We start from the raw sequence: 25,320 nt of genomic DNA on the forward strand, positions 1-25,320 counted from the left end.
AGGAATAGGGTCCCGTTTTTACCCTTTGGGTACGGAATTCTAAAAAGGAATGTGTTTCTCGTTTAAGTGTAAACCCAAAATTAAAAGTACAAATGAAACCCATTGATATTGTTTTAATTTAATTAACACTTTGGATTATTATACAAGAGCCCAGATAACTGACACGACGTCTCTTGTTAATATCAAGAAAATACTTCAAAGCTATGGTTTTTCAAAACACTGCCCACGTATCCCGAAAAATCCAATTGACAACAAGTTCAGTGAGGCTGTTTAAATTCCATTGCTGGGCGCGATAACAAAAGCAATAAAATTGGCTCGAGACGTCAAACGATATGGTAATGCGAGGACTACCTCCTTTGCATTCGGCGGGCGGCGCCGATATTTCACGGCGAGATCTGCTCAAATTCAGATAAAGTGCTAGGTTGATGTGGAACAGGCTCTTCTCGAAAAGGGTCTAAAACCAAACAGAGCATCTAATCCAAAATTTATGTAAATGCTGCAACAAACAATATTGGCTTTTTAGAATCATATCTTACTGCTTGTGTTTTATATCGCTTTCCGTTTGCCCAAGTAGGGCACGTTTTTAGGAAAATTAAAGTAATTTTATAGATTTCAAAATAGAATGGAGTTAAAAAATTATATTATGGCTCCAAATACAATTACTAGTTACATTAGGTATGTAAGTACTCTGTTTTTGACATAAACAGGTAGCGATTCTTTATTCGACTTAATCCAGCACAAAGTTACCTTTGGGTCAGATAGTAAGTATTTAGCAGTTATATTTACAATATGACAACCGACGATGTACTTTGAGTTCAAGTAAAATCCATACTGTTAAAATTGAAATTTAACTATTAATAGAAAATCTGAAACATTCCTTGCTTCATTACAATACAAAAGTCATTCCCATCCAAACTTATCACTCAAAGCACCTGAATGTCGGCAGATTGCGGCTTACAGCAAGCGTTCCCGGTTATATTCCGCTCTACTACCTTTTCGTTCATTTTACACCGAAAACCAACTAGAATCGGCTTTATACGCTTAGTAATAAAGGAGTGAACAACGACACACATCACATTGTAAATAGAACCACCGCGTAATGCCTCTCTGTGATAATTTTCTGTCGAGTCTAGCTATTTTCGACTTAACATTGGATAGAAGAAAGGTCACATGATTGTAGTTTTTAATTTGGTTTTTGTAAAAGAATCGTAGACGTGTATTGGTAGAGAATTGTTATTGAAAAAAACGGAAATCAGAATTGTTAATATAGAAATGAAACTATTAAGTCGGGACCAATCTTGCGTTTGATTTTTTGTTGCATTCGATATTTATTTCGTTGCATTTCTGAAACTTTACTAGCTTTCTTTAGTCTTTTTAGGTAAGATAACATTATGAGTAAAATATGAGACATTCTTTGATATTTCTTTTCTTTTAAATTATATAGTTAGATCTAGTACGGATATGATGGTCGTTCTTGTCTAGACCTGACAGCGTGATAAAACAGTGTCCGTCACTTTCTATCCCGCGGTGTTAAAAAGTGCCAGTTATTTTATCACGTGGATAAAGCCATCCATAATACGCCGGCTGGACACCCTTCGATTTAGATTTTAACAAATTTAGGTAAGTATATGATTTGAATTTTGTAGGTAGCTAATTTGTTATTACCGGAGTTGATATATTTTGAAGTGGCTGCATTTGATACATATTAAACCCCCATAATTTATCAAATCCAGCGGGTAAGTATAATTAATCAGTAGTAGTTTATTTATAGAAACAGTTAGTCATTATCAATTTACAGTAGGTACACAGCTTTTGATCTTTGAACGCTTTATCTTTGCCACTTGCAGGCAATCTTGTTTCTTTTTATAGTAGGTAAATTGTTAGGTGGACCACTAGAAGGAATGTAATGTAGGAAGGTATGTAATCGATGAAAATTATTAGGATGGAAAGAGAGAGATTGAGAGGTTCACCTAATGAATCACCAAAAGTATCAAAAAAATCGGGGAAACTTATTACCATCGAAATAACTCGCAATTCAGATTGAAAATAATAAAAACATAACTACTTAATCGAAATTAAAAGTTGGGGTACAACATTTTGTTTACAAAAGCCCGAATAATAATTTTACATTTCGTTTCGTTTCGTATCTGTAAAATTATTAGTCCTTTGTTTTTCATGTTGTGTTTGATTTATTTTCAATGAGGAGCGACTGTAGAGGACACCATAGTACGACAAACAGGATACAGGATGTAATTTTCACGCGATTTAAAATAAATTTATACGCATATAATATAGATAAATATGTATAATTATAGGCGACTGCACGGATTACTATGAGCCACTTTTGTTATATGAGCAAGCAGGGAAAAAAAATTGCTTTCCATACTATTTAAAGTTCAATTGGATACATCGTATGGAAACCAGGATTATTTGTGATTTCAGAGCTACTGCCTTTAGTGAAAGTTGATAATACTAATGAGGACATTCACGTACATAAGGTAAACGTACTAGTGCTCGACATGCTAATGCCCAATAGATGACACCTTGCTGTCACCTCTATTGACACTGACTTAAGTTTCAGGATGTCATGTACTGGGACCGCGTCGAGCACCAGTACGTTTACCTTACTTACATCTTGTATCACCTAAAAATGTCACGCAGTATAGTATTAGCAAATTATTGAAGTGAAAACTTCTTTAGCGGCGCTGAGCACTTTTTGAGGTGGGGAAAAAATGATAAACTCGATTCAGACGCGTAACGTAACGGTGACGTCATGTGTCACGGACAATGTTATTCACAAAAGAACTTTAGTCATAACGTATCATAATCAGGTCAATTATTTAAAAATGGACTTTTATATTAAGTAATAAAGCTCAATGTTCTAATCTTGTACGGGCTGAAATAAGAAGATCTCACAGTTACATAATTTTATATCACTCCAATATAATTCAATAAAGCTACATCTTGATGAAATCGCTAATAAAAGTGAACTCTAGTACTGGTGAATAAAACTCAAAATATCATGACCAAATATATTTAGATGCGAGGTCTGCAAGGTAACTTTACAATTTCTATTCGAATTTTAAACAATTAACGCTACAAATTTAAGCTCACTGGCCAACAATTTCGGAACTAAAGTTTTTCAATAGAAAGGAGGATGGGTCAATTATACATAGTGCTGCAGTCATTTTGGACTAGTCATTGAGTTTTCACTTCTGTCGGCAGTCGCGGAGTGCAACCCGTTGTTTTATTTAGCTCTTCAGTACTAAGTAGTTGTTTTAATAACTTTGCGAGCAAAACAAACTTCCGTAAAGGGATGAAACTAATAAAGTAGACGACGGACAGTGACAAAACAAGCTAGTTTTAATGAAAACCGGCGAGGGATGGCATTAGAAGGAGATCACGCTCAAAGAGAATATTGAGATAGACTTATTTACGCTTGGGAATCACTACACACAGCTGGTGCGCGACCCACAATTTGGCCTATTTATTACAGTAATGGTCAGCAATATTTACCATTAGCCGTAGTATTAAATAGGTCCTTAAGCAAATTTATAGTTTTTATATTAAATTTTTACACGTATTAATTAAGGACAAGTACCATAAAAAAATCACACGAAAGGTACTTACTTGCAACTGCAGACGCTGACCAATGGGTTCTTAAGGTTAAAGATGGCTCGATAAAAATAAATCACGAAAACATCTGTTACATTTATTTTCAGTTGGATATCGTTACCCTACAAACCTTACCAGTATTATATAATTTTAGTAGGTATAAGATAGCTAGTGATATTGTCAAGGAATCTGATTAGTATAATTTTAAACAAAAGTATATTTTCAGAGTAATTGAGATAAAAATTAAAAACCGTCCGTTGCAAGTATCGCGCGGCGCGCCATATCTTTTGTCCCCTTCTAATTTCCTGGCTTTACGCCCCTTCTTAAGGAATTCAGTTGATTCCAAAATTACACTGTAAAATGTGATATATATGATCGTTCAAGATTCATTAGACCGTTCAAGTGGTCATTAATTTCTCAGACGTGATCTTAGCCTCGATAGAAATGTAGCTCAAACTTACGAGTATCTCTCAAAATACCAAACCCTTAATGAACAGCAACGTTGCCAATACTTCGCCATTCTTTATGACAATGTGTAATTGTGTATTAAAGAATTCTATGGAGCTGGAGCATTTTTATTCAGTCTTAGCTCCGACAGAAACGCAGAGGCAGAGATTTTGAATCTATATTTCAGATAACTACCAGTGCCTAAGTCCAGTAGTACTTATCCATATCCAGAAGCAAGCTTTTAAAAAGAAGGTATCTACCTTAAACATCAAGCTAATAAACAAATAATTTATTATAACAATTATCAATTATTTACCTATCGTGGATAACGATTATATCCGGCGTCTCCAAGTCATGTACAGTCGCCATCATATATATCGGAGCGGCCAAGCTGTTCACAATATCTGAACACGCACTCTAACGCCCTGACAATAGAGGCGTGTTCAGATATTTGTGAGCATCTTAACCGCTGCCATGTATCTGATTGCGACTGTACATGTATTTTTCATTTTATGCGAGTCTTATTACGACTTTTCAAGCAGACTAAATACTAACATAAAAAAAACGTGAAATAATGTTGTATGACATACTTAATTGATACCTATATACCGGGTGTGGCCTGTAACAGGAGCAAATAATTAAAACATAGATTGTACTCCTCAAACGGTGACACTTTTGTTCAACAACTTTAAAAAATTATGAAGTATTTTTAGACTCCCTATTTTTCATACAAAATAAATATTATCTGCAATGGACGCCATCGCCACGCCATATCATTGTGATTGACGTTGCTTGTCACGCCTTAAACATAACAAAATTCGCAATACATTGCGTCTTATAATAAACTTTAAAGTGTATTAAAAATCAAACCACAAGTTATTTTTAAAAGTCGCTGAACAAATGTTGGTCAGTATGAGGAGTACAGCCTACAGTTTAATTTTTTGCTCATGTTACAGGCCACACCCGGTATATTTAGATAATAGTAGGTAGAGCCCAATCAAGTAGCAACGAATACCTGTCGGCAATTCCGAATCTCTTCTTTATGCAAAGCCTCAATATTTTGACAATTTTTATATTTTTTCTATACGAGTAATAGGTTAATATTGCATTAAACCTATGATTGTAATTGGCTTTTAAAATATTTAATATAAGTAAATCAATTGCCGTTTGCCAAATACTTACCTTCGTTTTCTTAAGCACGATGAAAATGTGGTTCTCCCAAGTAATTCTTGACAATATTACATGTACGAGTAATAATCACATTGCATTAACATGAATGTCTAAACAAATTAGGTAAATATATGGACCGGAAATCACGTTAAATAATTTTCAGGAAACAAACATAACTTTACGGATACGCAAAATTCCTCATTCTAAAATCGACCCTTATCACAAATGCAATACAACGTATAAAGTATAAATCGAATTTGCCCGAAGAAGTTAGTAGGTATACAGAATTTAATGTGCCTTCAAAATTCGTTGGTTTATCAGCACTCGGCCCAAATAATGTATGCAGCTATTCCGCAATACAAACGCCTTTGATTTCTCTCGTTTGGTATGAAGGATAAGGAATAAATGGAGTAGTGGTAACATTTTCTGGACCCATTAGTGACAAAGTTACTAAGAAAACTGAAAGTAAAAAGTGAATAAAAATACTAAACAAAATTCCCAAGTTGGTAGTAAGGTTCCGTAGGTACTTATATGATATATTATAGTTATGATTTACCTATAAGAATACACCTTTTAATAACATTTCGTAGAACATCATGATATTGAACATGCTTTTAAAGACTTTGTTTTGCAAAATGTAGAGATACTTAATGTTTTGAACGCGAGAATTTAAAAGTTTAAATTCTCGCGTTCGTTAAAGTGTTATAGTATTATTATATTTCTATGCATATTTGACTTTTTTGGAAGAATTCTTTCTACCAACCAACTCTTGTTTACCGCTAAATTTGCCATCTGTATAGGTATAAAAGTGTTTTGCCTTTAAAATATTTTATTCCTATTCTAAAACAAGTGATCGTCTGGAATAAAGTCCAGTCCACTGGTTCTCTGTCGCGTCTCATTACGTGAATTATGGATGAGTCGAGACGCCGTAACGACATGCAGATTAAGCCGCAATATGGCGAGCCTCGCGTGGCTGGATGAGGTATTGAAAGTTTTGAAAATTTTTGATGATGTCGTTTTACATCAACGCTGAATTTTATGTACCTAAAAATTTGCTTTACTACAGGCCTTAAAATATACCTGTCCTTGTCCTCACATATTGTCGTTTACTAGTCCAGTCGATGATGTGTGCTACGTGCTAGCCGTGTCTCTAATGAATCCATACCAAGCTGTGCTCTACTCATCTTGCCAATGACTCCAGTTGGATCTATATCTGAATCCCTAAAGTATTTTCTCCTATCTTTGCATTCCCTAATATTGTTTGTCATAATGATCAGTTGTCCTAACACTAAAAACCCTAATTTTGTTTTCCCTATTATTGATTGCTTATCCTAATGTTCTAAGCATATTTTCTTTTTTGCGAGGGTCGCAGTTCTAACCCTAACCTAACCCACTTTTGTGGCAGCAAGTTCTAAAACCTAACCATTTTTCAGAACCTTACATTATGGAAAATAATCGTTAGGGCATGTGCCCATTAGGACAAACCAGTTAGGGCAACTGACTTTAGGATAAACGTTGTTAGGGATTCAGAATGACACCCCTCCAGTTCATAGTCTCGATGTTCCGTTTTTGCTTTGCTCAAGTTGATTGGTTGGTTGGTGGTGGTTGTTTGGTTGGTTTATTTACAACTAGTATTACCTACTTAATTCTGTAAAATTTATGTACTTAGCCTATTGTAATATTTTTTTCCAAAACGCATGTAAAATGGCGTCACATAATGCGAGCCTGTTTTTGTGTTGCGCTCGGTACAATGTAGTACCTACCTAGTAGATAAACTGACATAACCCAAATACTAACATACCGTACATAACCCATATACATACATACCAACTATTTACTAAGAATTACTTAAATACCACATCCGATTATTGTTGTTAATATTAGCCCCCACGTTTTCGCAAGGTCTTGGCATTAATTTATTCCACCTGCGATCCGCGTCCCGAGTTTTGACTCTCGCTAGATTACAGAGCTGATTTGTTGTCTGGAAGCATATAAAACAAGCCCGTGATGCTGTTATAACTCTCGGCAGTAATTTATGAGAGAAATACGTTTCGCACTTCCAATTACTACGTGAGTTGTTTAGGTCGATGGTGTTTTACCTCCTACATGCTTATTTTAAAAGCCACATCTATAAATAGACATAACATTTTTATGAAATATTGTTTACTTAAAAGCTACACCACACATTAAAATCTGCTCTGAAGTAAATTGATGTACTTATTATAATTCACTGAGTTCAGACACACATGCCCTGGAGAGGAGTCAAAGGGAATCCGCAATGAGGCATCCAACGTCTAACGAGATTCTGTATTCTGATTGTAGAATATGCAATTTCAGAATGTACATTATGTAGGTACGTATTTGCTAACAGATCATTGAAGATAGTACGGTTTTTTTTATTCACTTAGAAATCATAAGACACTTATCTGTTGTTTAAAGATCATTTTGGTAAACGACTTTCTAGTCAAGCGATATACAATAAACAGCAATCCGGTCTAGCTTAATCATGATAGTCGTATAACTCCTCATTGCTTAAAAAGGTATTCAGGATACAAATAATTACCTTTACAGCTCTTTTAGTGTACATGTAATAGTTATTGATATATATAGCATAGCAATTCCTCTAGTCTAGCTTAATAAACATAGCTGCTTGTACTGCCAAGACCGCACTCTGAGTTATAAGTTGCGAATTGTTTTAAGAGGTAGATGCTTGATGGCGGCACGGCACGGCATTTGCATAAGTTCGTCTAATTCGGAGACGTTGATTAATCCCAGTGCGTGACTGCCTTTCGCGGCATGCTTAAATAATATGCCCGCTGTTTTATGTGTTGTAGCTATATATAGATTGTTATAGATCGTTTAGTACATACAATTATTATATTTTTTTGAGTAGTTTATAAGAGGTTCAAAAGTTCTGCCATTCTTCATAGAGTAAGACCAAGAAAAGTCTGCAGCGATATGAATAGCCCACGCAGTGCAAGTGTTATTTTAAACGTCAAACTTCTATGAAATTATGCCGTAAAAATAACACTTTCACTGCGTGGGCTATCAAAATCGCTGCAGACTTTTCTTGGTCTAACTCTAGGTAATCAACTTATTTCGACGTATACCGCTATCTCCCATATCACTCAACATGGTTTTTTGCTCGATGTCATTATGAAACTAGCATTCTCATATTCTACCCTAATGTAAATGTGAGACGTGTGCTGTCATAAAAGATGATTTTATAATGTTTCCTGGAACCGGCTTGAAACCAAACAAGATGAAACCTAGTTCGTTGGAAATAAGGTGTCTTTTCAAATGATTTCCCAAATCTAACAAAGTAGCTCATGTTGCGCAAAGTATTTTTATAACAGTACAATACAAATCAAGTGCTATATTTCAAAGAAACGTGTAATTCTATAAATAAATATGAATATTGAATAGTCTTCCTAATGCAGAGGCTTGCAAGACTGATTAAGTATGTAGGTACTTTTAAGTAGGAAACAGATAAATTGAACATAAAATATTTTTGAACAAAACACTGGATTAATATAGTTCGATATATACAGGGTGATTTCGGGGTCGTGGAGCAAGAGAGCCAGACATCATACAGAATGCAAAGATGAGCCTAATCATGTTGTTAATTATTGTTTATCACCAATAATGATGATTATTTTCCAGATGACAAGTAGGAAAAAACATTTTTGCATACAATTTGGTGACCCTACTCAATGTGACGTCTTGTCGCTTTCCATACAACGTATGTCAAAAGTCATAGGATGACCATAATTACTTAGTATAACATTAATTTTACTTAAAAAATAAGAATAATTCAAGTAATTATCTTTTAATCAAATACTACCATATGATAATGTGGATCATTTACAGAGTCAGAAAAAGTGGTTCTGGATCACGACCCCGAAATCACCCTGTATATATATGTGGGTAATGTAATTAGGTAACACAAGTTGGTATGTGGTATACAGTAAAATCATGTGTTTTGCGAGGAAACCATCTAAATACAAAACTAAATCGCACCTGTTATTTCGCAGAAGCTCAAAGACATAATATTCATTGCGAAGGGGTGTAATTAAGGTCCATTCTCCATACGACGGAGCATTAAATTTAATCGCGGTGCGCTGTCGCGAATCTCCCGGCAAATGACGTGATTAACCGGCGGCCTCCCGGCCTTGGAGCGAAAGAGTCTCGCCACTGAATATAATATAATACTGTCTTCTTCTTCTTTCATCCTATTAGTCTCCAATGCGGTGTTTGGCTTGACACATATTCTATCGCTTACTTCGATCCTGTCACACGTACCAATTTCTTTCTCCACATAAAGGATGACTCACATTAGACCGGGCCGTGTCCGGCCCGGAGCTTCCGGGGCCTACTTTACTATGACATAACAGGCGATCACGTGATGCTTTCTATAGAAAACGATGCGCCGGAAGCTCCGGCCCGGACACGGCCCGGTCTAACTTGAGTCATCCTTAATGGGATGGCCGTTTCTCTAGCGTTACCTACGTTACCCCAGTAGAGTCTACCCCATGACCACAATTTCTGAAATCACAACGTCATGTTGTATTTTATATACATTACGCGATGTAATCTGTTAAATTAAATGGTAACAAAACATAATGTTAGAAAGTACTACGCCTTACATTTTGCACTTCGGGAGCTGTTACTGTTAAACACAAGGACTGCAAGATGTTAGGATTGTTAGGATTACAAATAAGAACTTCCTCACCTAAATTAACGTACTTACCATACATATTTTACAATGGAAATTGAAGTCGAGTTAATTAAGGTACTTAATAATAACAATAAGATATCGCTTTCAGTAGGGATCAAACGACGGCCAAAGATAAATAGAGGAAGTTAAAAGGGCTACCGATTTGTTGTGTATAATCATTGTTTTAGGTAGGTAAATTGATTGCCTGTATAGATTTTTGTGTGTCTAAGGAAGTATACCTAATTAAATGAACATAGGCTTTCGGAATCAGTAAATAATTACCTTAATAAAAATCTTGGTTTCGAACTCACTTTGATATGAAGTGTTTTATAAATCAAAGTGAGTTCGAAAAACCGGTATTATTCCAAACAGGAGCGATGAAAAACTAATTCACATGAGCTTTACAAATCCGTATACAAAACCGATGGTACGCGACAATGACATCACGAACTAGCACGGGCATAATTTTAACGGTACAATACGTTTCCGTGCGTAATACGACGTGGTCTAAAAAGTTTGCCGGCACTATTGTAGACGCGTATAATAGACACACGTTAGTTTTGAACGAGTTTTTGACAGGTTTTGTTGTTATTCTTATTTTAAATTAAAATATACAGGGTTTTTAGATATTTCCCTTTAGATAAAAGAGGATCTGTTTATTTGTTTGTTTGTAGAAACGAGTGGATGTGTTAAATTTTCTCCGCGGATCGATTGATTTCAAAACGATTTACTGGAAAGGTTTTTCATCGGATATAGTTCTTAGATTTTTTCCTTTTTTGGCCTCAGAAATGCGTAGCTAAAATCGTGAACGTTTTAAAATAAAAATCGAAACGAATAAGACATCATGATTATGAGTTAATAAAAAGTCCATTTCATTTAAGAGTTATTAACCCTTTACCAGGCTAAGGGATATATATTTCCCACATACGGCACTTCAAACATGTGTTCTATTTTAGATGAGTAAGACTAACATTCGATTGTCATTATTGGAATGTAAGCCTGGTAAAGGGTTAAAAATAGAATGTTCATAAGTAAGTATTAAAAGCCAACAGCATAATATAAATATTATTTAAGTATGTTGTTCCCGTATGAATTCAGAATATAAAAAACGACGGTTTCCACTTTAAGAACTCGACTCGTTCGTGAGAATTTTTCCATCTGCAAATAAATTTCTGCGCAAATTTTAAAATAAACTCACAAATTGTTCTAGTCTCTCAAAATATACTTTGATTTAAAACCATACAGTTTATTATGGGTTCATTTTCTAATGGGATAAAACTGTGTTAATGTTGTTTATTATAGGCATGTTTTATATCCGTAACTCAGTATATTTGTTTACGCCTATTTATAGATTTCTCGTTTGCTGCGAGATAATTATGGACACGATTATCAAAACTAACTTAGGGTAAGGGCCTGGAGGTGATTTCGGTTTGATAACTAATGGCGTAGTCGTTACAATATGAAAGATGTGTAACTGATTAAGTATATACACATACACACACCAGAACATACATTAATTTCATCGCATAATTAAAGAAGTACCTAAACATTATTTTGAGGTATTGCTCGATTTTTCCTTCTAATTTAGCTGCGCTCTAAGACTCGAATAATGGACGTAGCTCGGAAAGCGGCCAAGTTAAAATGGGACTGGGCTGGTCATGTCTGCCGAATGCCGGACGACTTGTGGGCCAAGTTAACCACAGAGTGGGAGCCCCACGAGTCTAACCGGGGAGCCGGCAGGCCTCGTCGGCGATGGCGGGATAACTTGGACTCCTTCTTGAGAGGCTGGCCAGATATTGCACTAAATAGAGACGAGTGGAGGAAGAGGGGGGAGGCCTTTGCCCAGCAGTGGGACAGAGTGGGCTCTGAATAATAATAATAATTTAGGTTAAACTTGATTCTTAACTCTGAAATTACTGACATTCAATTATGTTGATACCTATTTGTTTAAAAAGAGTTCAAATTCCATAGAAAATTAGGGCACATCAAGACGCACACATAAACAGAAGGAGGTAGTTTAGTCAGACTAGTAAATATTGATATACCCAGCAATTCCACCAATCAATTTTGTCAAGAGAACAATCTCACCTTGAAATATTAGGAGCAACATCGGCTAAACAATTCCATCCGTCAATTAATATCGGAGTTCATTTGAAACACTTTAATGTTAATTAATATTTGATGACGTCTTTAGAGAAGTATCAATGTCCAATTCTCAATTTCCTGTTCCCGATTCAGTACAATTTCCAGTATGGCTTCGGATATTTAAATAAAGATCGCGATCGGGAAAGCTAAACTTAGAATCAAACAACAAAGTTAGTGTTTCGAGAATAAATTGGAATTACATTTAGATTCTTTATTTGCTTTAAGAAGATACAAGTATCATGCAAATATGTAGGTATATAATAAAAAAATAAACTTAAATTATGCATAACTTTCAAAATAAATTAAAAATATGGTCTCATAAAAGACTGGTAAGGAAGGTAGAGATGTCACAATTTAAGATATTATTTTTTTAACATTAAGAAACTTATATCGACCGGTATATGAACCGTGATTACCTTTTGTATTGTGTAAGTACCTAAGTCTACCTCGGAGCTAAATTCTGGGTGGCTCAATTCCATAGATAAATAATAGAAAAGCATTTGTCATCATCAATGGCCTTAGCTTAGCGAATGTAAGTTATTTAAACCACGATCATTAATACTTGAGCAGTGTTCCCGGGATTGCATCGTGAATTCTTGACTAGCCTCATTCGGTATTCCTAGTTCGTTAGCTACAAACAGATTACGCGTCAGATTCTCTGGTTTGTGTTTCTACTCTCGATTATCATGAAACATTGCCCATTTCGTACGCGTGGATTATTTATTATGTTGGTAATTAATTTTAATTCTACATGAATATTGTAAAGCAAAGAGTAGCAGCTGGGTTAACCTTTTCGCCGCCTCGTCAATGAAGTAAGTAGTGAAGTGTCATCATTATCAATGCCAGAACACTCAAATTATTTCACACAGATAACATAACATATGCACTTTTACAAAACTTCATGTACCTCATTCCAAAAACAATTGTCGTACCTATACACCACCCCTTTTTAACCCCCTTTTTTTCCATGCGGGGCAGTATGTTTCTGGAGAAACGCACAGTTGAAGACAGGGACAGGAACCGGTTACCTTAACCGGGGTTTTTCATAGGGTTATTTTAGAGGTGTTTATAAAAACCCCTACCATAACGGTAACCGCTTAATAAGGTAACACTTTGATTCGGTAACCGTATCAGATCGAGTTAACCTCTGTTACCGGTAACCGAAATAAAAACCCAGTCTATTCAGTTACCTCATTATGAGGTTTTTGACCAGTTCAAACGATTGTAATCTTTACGCACACTTAAATTCAACTTATTATTGAATAACCGAGGTTGGCATGGGCGGTCTATGAAGCCTCCAACTCCAACACAAACAAGTTTTTTTGCCTTTCCTTTGTTTATCTTTATACCTACCTGTGTGATTAAATAAATTAAATAAATGAAACAAATTAAACAAATTAAACAAATTAAACAAATTAAACAAATTAAACAAATTAAACAAATTAAACAAATTAAACAAATTAAACAAATTAAACAAATTGAACAAATTGAACAAATTGAACAAATTGAACAAATTAAACAAATTAAACAAATTAAACAAATTAAACAAATTAAACAAATTAAACAAATTAAACAAATTAAACAAATTAAACAAATTAAACAAATTAAATAAATTAAATAAATTAAATAAATTAAATAAATTAAATAAATTAAATAAATTAAATAAATTAAATAAATTAAATAAATTAAATAAATTAAATAAATTAAATAAATTAAATAAATTAAATAAATTAAATAAATTAAATAAATTAAATAAATTAAATAAATTAAATAAATTAAATAAATTAAATAAATTAAATAAATTAAATAAATTAAATAAATTAAATAAATTAAATAAAAAAAATAAATTAAATAAATTAAATAAATTAAATAAATTAAATAAATTAAATAAATTAAATAAATTAAATAAATTAAATAAATTAAATAAATTAAATAAATAAAATAAATAAAATAAATAAAATAAATTAAATAAACTAAATAAATTAAATAAATAAAATAAATAAAATAAATTAAATAAATTAAATAAATTTAATAAATTAAATAAATTTAATAAATTTAATAAATTAAATAAATTTAATAAATTAAATACATTTAATAAATTAAATAAATTTAATAAATTAAATAAATTTAATAAATTAAATAAATTTAATAAATTAAATAAATTTAATAAATTAAATAAATTTAATAAATTAAATACATTTAATAAATTAAACAAATTAAATAAATTAAACAAATTAAACAAATCAAACAAATTAAACAAATTAAACAAATTAAACAAATTAAACAAATCAAACAAATCAAACAAATCAAACAAATCAAACAAATCAAACAAATTAAACAAATTAAACAAATTAAACAAATTAAACAAATTAAACAAATTAAACAAATCAAACAAATTAAACAAATTAAACAAATTAAACAAATTAAACAAATTAAACAAATTAAACAAATTAAACAAATTAAACAAATTAAACAAATTAAACAAATTAAACAAATTAAACAAATTAAACAAATTAAACAAATTAAACAAATTAAACAAATTAAACAAATTAAACAAATTAAACAAATTAAACAAATTAAACAAATTAAACAAATTAAACAAATTAAACAAATTAAACAAATTAAACAAATTAAACAAATTAAACAAATTAAACAAATTAAACAAATTAAACAAATTAAACAAATTAAACAAATTAAACAAATTAAACAAATTAAACAAATTAAACAAATTAAACAAATTAAACAAATTAAACAAATTAAACAAATTAAACAAATTAAACAAATTAAACAAATTAAACAAATTAAACAAATTAAACAAATTAAACAAATTAAACAAATTAAACAAATTAAACAAATTAAACAAATTAAACAAATTAAACAAATTAAACAAATTTAATAAATTTAATAAATTTAATAAATTTAATAAATTTAATAAATTTAATAAATTTAATAAATTTAATAAATTTAATAAATTTAATAAATTTAATAAATTTAATAAATTTAATAAATTTAATAAATTTAATAAATTTAATAAATTAAATAAATTTAATAAATTTAATAAATTAAATAAATTAAATAAATTTAATAAATTTAATAAATTTAATAGATTTAATAAATTTAATAAATTAAATAAATTTAATAAATTTAATAAATAAAGTCAATAAAATCAATAAAATATAAATAAAGTAAACAAAATAAACAATTTTTTTACACTGGCATGACACTGGTTCCCTGGAAGCTGGGTCGACCCCTCGTCTGGGACGCCACGTGCGTGGACACGCTCGCGCCGTCCCATCTTCCAGGGACCTCTTCCAGGGCTGGCGCCGCTGCCGATGCGGCCGAGCATCTCAAGCGGCGCAAATATGCAGCCATAGACACCGGCTGCATGTTTGAGCCGTTTGGTGTGGAGACGCTTGGGCCGTGGGGTCAAGGCGCGCACAGCATTTACAAAGAATTAGCCAAGCGCCTTATAGACGCAACGGGTGACCGGAAGGCTGGAGCCTACCTCGCCCAACGCATTGGCGTTGCCGTTCAGCGCGGTAACGCCGCCAGCCTTCTGGGCACCCTACCGGAGGGCACAGACCTGGGGCCAATTTTTTATTCGTAAGTTTTTTATTTTTTAGGTAGTTTTAGTTTAGTATTTTTAGTTATTAGTTTAATTAATTTTTGTTCGTCATTATTATTTAGTTTATATTTATATTTAAGTTTAGTTTTTAATTAGTGTTGTTTGTTTACTTCCTTGTTCGTAATAAATAAATTTATTTTTTTAGTATTTTTTTTAGTTCTGACGGCACATCACTAAAACTACTTTAATGTAGCAAACCAGTAAGCAACCGATAATAAAGGTTACCATAACTGAATGAAAACCAGTTAAAAACCCTTAACAAAAACCCTATCGCGATGGGGTTTTGAGATTAACTCGGTTAAAGGTTAGGGTTACCGTTTCAATAAGGTTACCATTACAATCAGGTAACAGTATGATAGGGTTACCGAATGATAAGGTAACCGAATCGATTGGGTTACCGAATTGATAGGATTAAGCGTAAAGAGGGGTTTTCCGGTCCTTGGTTGAAGACTGCCAATGCCCAATACAGGTGGTGAAGATAGAAATATTGTCGCGCAGAGCGCTGGCGAAAAGAGGCGGCAGGGATTACTCCGAACAATTCCTCGAAGCACTCCCCGTAATACTTGCGACTTAGGGGATACATTTTCAAAAACGGTACAATAAATATTAACTTGTTAGTTCATGATACCCTAAAGTAAGTGTATATCAAGTAGTCAATTATTCCAGAAGCCGGGAAATGGCAATTCGCGGATGGGATTCGGTTGTAAACGTGATTTTAATAATTGGCTGTTTGTATTTATATAATGTACACGACGCGCGTTTAGATTAATAAGATGTAACTAGATAATAAAATAATTAAGATATAATTTAGATAAGCCAAAGTTTGTGAATAATAAAATATCCTCCTATTGTGTTTCATTACGTAACTCTGCATAACGGGAGGGGCAAAGTGTGGGTCGCCGGCGGCGACACACACTTTGCGCCTTTCAAATAAGAATGTGATAATAGGCTAATTAGGAAAAAAGTCTAATTAGAAAAAATAAGTTAGGTAGAATAGCATAAGAAATAAAACTTGTAAATTAATAAATAAATAAAGAAAGCATGAGGGCCGAGGAAAAGAGAGGTATCATATTAGAAAGAGAGGTATCATATTAGAAAGAGAGGTATCTTATTAGAAAGAGATAGGAAGTCTGCGCGCATGCGCCGATCTCTCTCGATCCGCGCATGCGCGCCACGCGGGTAGCGGGGGACGAGGTACATAAAATAGGCAGTAATAAAAGCCGGTACGTCGCCCCGCTCAGCGTCAGTCCAGAGCCAGCAGCCGACTAGGAAACAACTAAAAGGAAAAGAAGAAACCTCTCCAACCTCGACCCTCCTGCATCTGAAGCCAGCTGCGTTGTTTTATTGCTCCATCCTCTGCCGCCTACGAGAATTTCTACAGTCCACTCTCCCCCCCCTGCGCACCCCGCTGCGATGTATGAAGATAGGGCCTAACACTCACATTGTTTGGTCCTTCGAGCCGGATCTCTGAAGCAAGAACACAGCAAGATTGTAGTAACAAGAAACAACCACAACAAGGAAGATGAAGAGTCGTCAGAAAATACCGCAAAATCTCCGAGCTCCGAGGAAACCGGCACCACGTCAGGCACCGGCACCACGTCGGGTACCGGCATCACGTCGGGCACCGGCACTACGTCGGGCACCGGCACTACGTCGGGCACAGGCACTACGTCGGGCACAGGCGCAACGTCGGACTCAGCGAAGACGTTGGACACAGCTGCATCGTCGGGTACGGGCGCCATCAGGAAGACGCGTCCCACACCAGAGGACCTACCCGGGCCGAGCAACGCCGTCCACCCCGCTGACACGTCGGGCATTAAGGCCACGCCTGCGGCCAGCCTCGCCGCCACGATCGTCGAGCGCAACCCCGTCGAACTGATGCCGCCACCGAGACCGCCGACGAAGCCCGCTCGGTCACACCGATCCAAGGCCTCCAGCAAGAGACTCCTCGCGGAGTTGGAGGCCAAGGAGAGGTTAGCCGAGCTAGAACTGAAGCGCGTGCAAGCGGAAACCGAGCTAGCGAGAATACGTCAAGAAAGAATAGACCTGGCGTCATCAAGAGAGGAGTCAGAAGAGGAAGAGGACCTCGCTCCACAGCGCATCGCTGACTGGTTCAATCGCCGACCCGAACGAGCGACAACATTAGAAGAGGCCGCCCATATAGAAGAAACGCAAGAGCCCGCCGCGCGCACTACTAGACGACGCGCGCGACCGGAAACATACGAAGATGCTCGTGCGATGGACGTGTCGTCGCTAACCGCCGCCCTCACAGAAGCCATTCAAGCCAGCAAGTCTTACAAGAAGTACATACCTGACCTGCCGACGTTTAGTGGCCTGTGTACCGAGTGGCTACAATTTAAGGCCGCGTACAACGAGTCCGCGCCCAGTTTCTCCGCAAGTGAAAACGTCGCCCGTATAAGAAGAAGTCTAAAAGGTGTCGCCTGGGAGGCCGTCAGCGCCCTCCTCATCAGCCAGCCGCATCCAGAAGACGTCATCAAAGCACTAGAAAGAAGATACGGAAGGCCAGACGCACTACTTGTCAACGAACTGGAGAAGCTAAAGGGACTGCCGCGCCTCACCGACAACCCACGTGATCTGTGCATATTCGCCAGCCGGATCGCTAACACAGTGACGACTATCGAGATATTGAAGAAGCCGCAGTATCTCTACAACCCCGAGTTACTGCGGTCGATAGTTGACAAGTTATCGCCGATAATTCGCAACAAGTGGTACGACTACGCAGCTACAAGAGAAGAGACGCCCGAACTTAAGAAGATTGCCGACTTTTTGAATAATGAAGCCGACAAGTGCACGCCTTACGCTCCGCCTGAAAATACAACGGAACATAAAGAAGTAAGAAGTGCAAGAAAGAAGCCCGAGCGAACCTACGCCGCCGCAGTCGAAATCAATAAGAAGCCAAAAGAAGAGAAGCCGGCGTGCCCGTTATGTGAGCACGCTACGCACCAATTGCCGTCGTGCCCGCAGTTTATGAAGATCGACACGAACGAGCGCTGGGAGGTGGCCAAGAAGAACAACATTTGCTACCGATGCCTCGTCAGCAAGCATCGACGCTTCGCCTGCCGCGCCAAGCCTTGTGGCCAGCAGGGCTGCCCCATGAGACATCATCGCCTACTACACCACGAGAAGTCGCCACCCGCGGCCGCCGCTGCAGCCGCTGCCGAGCCACCCTCACCACGCAAGCCAGAAGAAGTCGTGGCCTCGGCAGTGAACCAGATCGCCTGCGCGACAGCACAAACAAGACGCGCCTACCTGAAGATAGTACCAGTCACACTACGCGGCCCGCGGGCGGAAGCAGACACTTTCGCTCTACTAGATGAAGGCAGCACCGTGACAATTATCGACTCGGCGCTGGCGGACACACTCGGGCTCAACGGCCCCACCGAACCAATGTGGGTGCAGGGCATAGGCGGGAAAGAGATGGAGCACAATCAGAGCAGGAGGGTCGAGGTCTACATACGCAACAAGTACGGCGGGCAGGAGCAGCGCATACCAAACGCGCACACCGTCGGCAGTCTGGGCTTCACCACACAATCCATAGGTGCGAGCGAGATAGAGGGCTGCACACATCTCAGAGGACTCAAGCACAAGTTAACCTACCAAGGCGCAACCCCACAAATACTCATCGGTCAAGACAACTGGGAGCTAATCGTGTCGCGGGAAATAAGAAAAGGACGGCGCGATCAACTCGTCGCTTCAAGAACCCTACTAGGATGGGTACTTCACGGCTGCCGCACCACTAGAGCGGAGCCGATCGCGTACTGCTGTGCGCACCTCACGCGGGCCAAGTCGAACGAAAACATAGAAGAAACAATGAAGAAATATTTCGCTCTCGAGTCCCTATCAATCGAGCCGAGGCGACCGAGCAGCGATCCCGAACAACAAGCGCTTCGCATATTAGAAGAAAAGAGCCGCCGCTTACCCGACGGCAGGTTCGAGACGGGGCTACTGTGGCGCAACCAAGAAGAAAGAATACCCAACAATCGCAACGACGCACTGAAGCGGCTACACACGCTCGAGAGGAAGCTGGATCGAGACGCAAACCTGAAACAACAATACAACGAGCGCGTCAACAATCTACTCACCTCAAGCTACGCCGAGCGCGCGGCCACGCCACCAAGCGGCAGGACGTGGTACCTACCTCACTTCGCCGTCTGCAACCCAGAGAAGCCGAAGATAAGACTGGTCCATGATGCTGCGGCCACCTCACACGGCCGCAGCCTCAACGACATGCTGCACACGGGTCCAGATTTCCTGCAATCACTACCCGGCGTCATCATGAAGTTTCGTCAACACAGCATCGCAGTCTCAGCTGATCTGAAAGAGATGTTCATGCAGATCAAGATACGCGAAGAGGACAGGGACGCACTCCGCTTCCTATGGAGGGGCGATCGCCGCGAGGGAGAGCCAGAAGAATACCGCATGACTTCAGTTATATTCGGCGCGTCGTCATCGCCGTGCACCGCTCTATACATCAAAAATAGAAACGCACGAGAGCACGCGACACAGTACCCGGAGGCTGCGCGAGCAATAGAGCGCAACCACTACATGGACGACTATCTCCAGAGCTTCAACACAATAGAAGAGGCAAGACAAGTAACAAGAGACGTCGATCATGTACACCAACAAGCCAAGTTTCAGCTGCGTGGGTGGGCTACGAACGAATATGAAGCAATAAGAGACGTCGTCGGCAGCGAAGAGCGAGAGGGAAACACTGTCCCTATCGGCGGGAGCGAGATAGAAAAAACGCTCGGCCTGCTGTGGGACACAAACGAAGATAGCATCCGGTTTCGCCTCAACACTAGAAGAGCTCAGCCCGAGGTGGTCAATGACCTCCGGCCTCCGACGAAGAGAGAAGCCCTGAGCATCATAATGTCAATATTTGACCCGCTCGGCCTGATTTCACCTATCACTACGCCGGCCAAGCGAATAATGCAAGACACGTGGCAACATAACACGAGCTGGGACGAAGCTATACCAGAAGATCTGCGGGAGCGCTGGAGCGAGTGGCTACAACAACTGCGAGACCTAGGTACCCTAAAGATACCTAGATGCTACGACGCAACGCCTGCCGCCGTGCGCGAGCTACACACTTTCGTCGACGCTAGTGAAGAAGCATACGCCGCCGCCGTGTACTGGAGGATGACGCGAGCCGACGGGTCAGTCAAAATAGCCCTGGCCGCCGCCAAGAGTCGCGTCACACCTAGGAAGCCCATCTCCATACCTAGACTGGAGCTGCAGGCGGCCGTCCTAGGCGTACGGCTAGCAAGAACAGTGATAGAAGAGCACGACTTCGAGATCGCTTCAAAAATATACTGGAGCGACTCTCGCACGGCGCTAGCATGGATACGCGCCGAGCCCCGTACATTCAAGACGTTCGTGGCCCACAGACTCGCCGAGATAGAAGATCACACTAAGAAAAACGAGTGGAGATGGGTACCGACAGCACACAACGTAGCCGACGACGCGACCCGCGCCACACCAGCTGACTTCGATACGAGCCACAGATGGTTCGTTGGCCCGTCATTCCTGTACAATGAAGAATCGACTTGGCCCCGTGAAAATAAAGTCGAAGTTCCCGTGACCGGTGAAGAAAAAGAGACGTGTGCTGCGACAGCCGCCGTGCCTGAAAATAAACACGCGGCCATACCTAAGTTCGAGCGCTTCTCAAAGTGGACGCGACTACTACGTGCGACCGCACGTGTGCTACAGTTCATCGACCTCGTGCGCCCTCGACCCCGTGACCCCGCCCGGCCCGCGACACAACTTATCGCGGCGGCCAGGCGCAAACGAACGCGCGCAAACGAGACACAAGACGGCGCCTGGAACAAGCGTGCCACTCACACACGCACACCTGTCAAGATCGCCGCTACGCCGCCACAAGAAGATAAGAAGTACTTAGTGTTAGAAGCCAAATACCTAAGTGCCGCCGAGAAACTACTAGTACCTACGCGCCTCACAAGAAGATAGCTACGAAAAAGAGAGAGGGCGCATAGCAAGCGGCCGCGCGCCAGACAAGGACGACCGACTAGCCAAGCTGAGTGTCTATATGGACGGCGATCACATTATACGTCTGCGGGGCAGAATAGCGGCCGGCGACTTACAAGAAGAGACAGTGCGACCTATAGTGCTACACGGGAAACATCACTATACAAAGTTATATGTTTCTCACGTTCACGAACAGTTACATCACGGCGGCACCGAAATAGTGGTTAACGATCTGCGACAGCGTGTCCATATAGTGAAAATAAGACCGACAGTGAAACAAGTGATCGCCCAGTGCCCAAAGTGTCGCCTGCGTCGCGCCAAGCCCGCGGCGCCATCTACGGGTGACCTGCCAGCGGCGCGCCTAGCACATCACGTTAGGCCCTTCACATACACTGTAACGTAGTACATTTTTCTAAATTTATATGTGACGTCCCACGGTCAAAGGTACCTTATGGCGGGTATGGAGTTATGCATACCCTAGTAATCTACAATAAATAAGCTATCGATAACACAAAAGATCAACCTTCTAGGTTGCGTAGTTACAGAGATATGATTTTTTGAAAATAATGTTGTGAAATGAGCAACTTTACGATAGAGAAGTTTTAAGTTTAGCCGCGTAAAAAACTATGTTCCTGAATTAAGTTACATAGTTGACTACAAATAATAATACCTTATATATCTGAGATTAAAAAAATATTGAGACTTGTTCTGTAATGCAAATAGAAACTTTTGATATCGACTGATTTATGTGTATACTAACCAATCTCTTGAAAATAAAGTTTTATTTCATTTTCACGATTGATTGCAATGAGCTCTCAAGATTTTAATTTTATCTATTAGAAAACGACACTGACAGACAGTTTAAGCAAAAAACAATACCGATTTAGAGTTGAAAATGTATTTTCTGACTTTTTCATATAAAATCACAAAATTGAATATTTTTACTTTTAATGTGACACACAATCAATTTTTCTGAGCACATATGAAAGAAATTCTGTCATTCAAATGAAATAAATCCTAAAACCTCAACTAAATACTATATTTAACCCCTTATGCCACTTTAAACTTACATAACAATAACAGTATTTGCTCCATACATTTACGAAAAGGTACCTTATGGAAATAAATCTAATAATACATCACTACAAAATATCAATCATATTACAGTTTATCTTTTATGAATAGAAAATATTAATTTACATTAAACTGCCCCAAATTAAATTAGTTCTTCATCATAATAATCTTAAAAAAGACCAATAATTTGTATGTAATGAAAAGGTACCTTGTGGTCAAGTTACATGATGAGGCATGATGATGATGGAACAGTTAGGATAAACTAATAATATTTTGGGGTTAAGATGGTATAAATCGTCTATTTCTTATCAATAATATATTTCGGTTGCTATTGAAGATAAGCGGCATTGAGGTTCAATGACCTCAGATATTCCATAAGGTAATGCGTCGGGTATTGGCATTTTTCAGCAAACCAATGGCTGATTTACTGCATGCGACCAAACCAAATGAAGATTATTCTAGTTAAGAAAGACTTGACGAGAGTAACTTTGGTATAATAGCAGTCTACTTGGATTTGTGATGTCGGTCTATGTACGGTTATAATATTTGCGAGGCGCCCCAACCAGAACTGAAATTATCAAATTAGTTTTGCAGAATGCTAATACAGTTCTCTACCAAACTTCTTTTCCCGTATTGACTAGTTTTTTTGGGAATTTTCAATCTTTTTTCCATAAGGTACCTTTTCTACTAAACTCTGAGACGACATTACTAGGCTTATAACTAACTTATAACAAAAATAAAAACAGGTAAACAAACGTTACGCATTAAGGTTTCACATCACACAATAAAAAAAAATTGAGCATATTTTCACCTCTTTACAAAACATTTCATATCTCCGAAACTAGAAACCCTCATAAGGTACCTTTTCCCGTGGAACGTCACATATTAAGTATTATTGAGATGATTCATAATTAAAAGAAAAATACCTTTTCTTATTTCAACGTTTTTAACAGTGTCCGAAACGAACTATATTAATTGCACTTCTTTGCATAATCTGTTGCATTCAGATGCACCTCTAGATGCTTATCTGTTGTCGGGGTTGTCATACGAGTAAAAATAAATAAAACTTGAGATATTTATATTGTCACTCCAGGAAAACTTTGTATGATTTAGGTATGTTTTTTCAGGTAAAAAATAATTTTGATATAAAACAAAACATAGAAATTACAGACTTACAAAGTGGCTCTGGAATGAAACAATATTAGATTTAATGATAAAAATATATTTCTTACTCCACAATGGCGCGAAACGTTGTGGGTTTGTTCTTAACCAGGTTTTGGTTCTTTGCAGAGTGACTCCTGCTCGAGGGAAGGGAGCGCTCCGCCAGAAGTCTTAGCAGCTTTCAGTGCGGTGAGCTAAATTTACAATTGTTTCGTTTCTTCTCTAGCGGCCATAAAGGGCATCGGCTAATATAACCTTTTCTCGGTTTACAGGAGCCGGGAATTTAAATTAAATTTAAATTAAATTTATTTCATCATTTCAAAAGCTTGGAAGTAAATTTATGAATATTGTTTGGGAGACCTCCTGGATCGAGGAATTAAGCATCCCATCTGCCTCTGCCACGTCGTCTTGGTACCACGTGCGCGGCCCCTGAGCTCTACATCTCCGCTCAGCTTCTAGCCTTCTCGGGGAAACCAGCCTGACACCCCGCAGCGTCTGAGGAAGGTTTTCATCCTGAGGTCGGTCCTTTCCATGTCTTAATTTTGTAGGGCATCAGCACCAGCTGTAAAGTGTAGAGTAAATTTAAAACTATGAGCAACCATTAAAGTAGCATATAGACATTTGAAAATCCTGGTACATCGAATTTAGAGTTACGATAATTTAGTTCTTAAATAAGTAGAATTCTGTGTGAAGCTTTATTCTGGACCTATTAAGCGGCCCCGCCGTCCACTGAGCTAAGTTCTACCATTAGGTGTCGTCAAATCAAGTTAGAGGTTCACACAGAGGTCATAAGTTTAGGTTAAGCCACTAACATTGCATAGGCAAGATTTTAGTAATAAATAAAGTTCCTTAAATATAAATTTGTTCGCTTTTTATCTCCCAAAATAGGTTCCTCCAGCAAGCAATTTTTGACACCACATTTTTACTAATTAAGTTAATTTTATTTTCTGTGCTAACGTGCTATGCTTTATTGAACAAGCCGGAGCTTTGCAATCTTATTTACCTTTTAAAATAGCACGTTTCAACACGGGTCTGGACTACTACGGGCCGCAAGAAGTTACAGTGGGCCGTCATAGAGAAAAAAGGTACGTCGCACTGTTCACCTGTATGACGTCGAGGGCCGTACACCTGGAGATGGTTGCCTCACTGAGCACCGACTCCGCCATCAACGCACTGCGCCGCTTTATCGCTCGGCGCGGGTGCCCTACCGAACTGTGGAGTGACAACGGGACTGCCTTCAGAGGTGCACACCGAGAGCTGGCGGAAGCGATGAGAGACGCCGCCCACGCACGCCGCATCAATTGGCGTTTCCTTCCCCCCGCCGCCCCATTCATGGCGGGCGTGTGGGAACGTATGGTGC

General features: G+C 38.2%; 1 protein-coding gene across 1 annotated transcript; it reads left to right on the forward strand.

The window, feature by feature from the left end:
- The first annotated feature begins 15,311 nt into the window (after positions 1-15,311).
- LOC134801129 (uncharacterized) lies at positions 15,312-21,707 on the forward strand. The gene is made up of 2 exons (XM_063773670.1): positions 15,312-15,633; positions 17,179-21,707. Exons 1-2 carry the CDS (start codon positions 15,312-15,314, stop codon positions 21,705-21,707), a joined length of 4,851 nt encoding a protein of 1,616 aa, XP_063629740.1.
- The last annotated feature ends 3,613 nt before the right edge of the window (positions 21,708-25,320 follow it).

This window comes from Cydia splendana, chromosome 2 (assembly GCF_910591565.1).
Source record: "Cydia splendana chromosome 2, ilCydSple1.2, whole genome shotgun sequence".
Taxonomy (NCBI): domain Eukaryota; kingdom Metazoa; phylum Arthropoda; class Insecta; order Lepidoptera; family Tortricidae; genus Cydia; species Cydia splendana.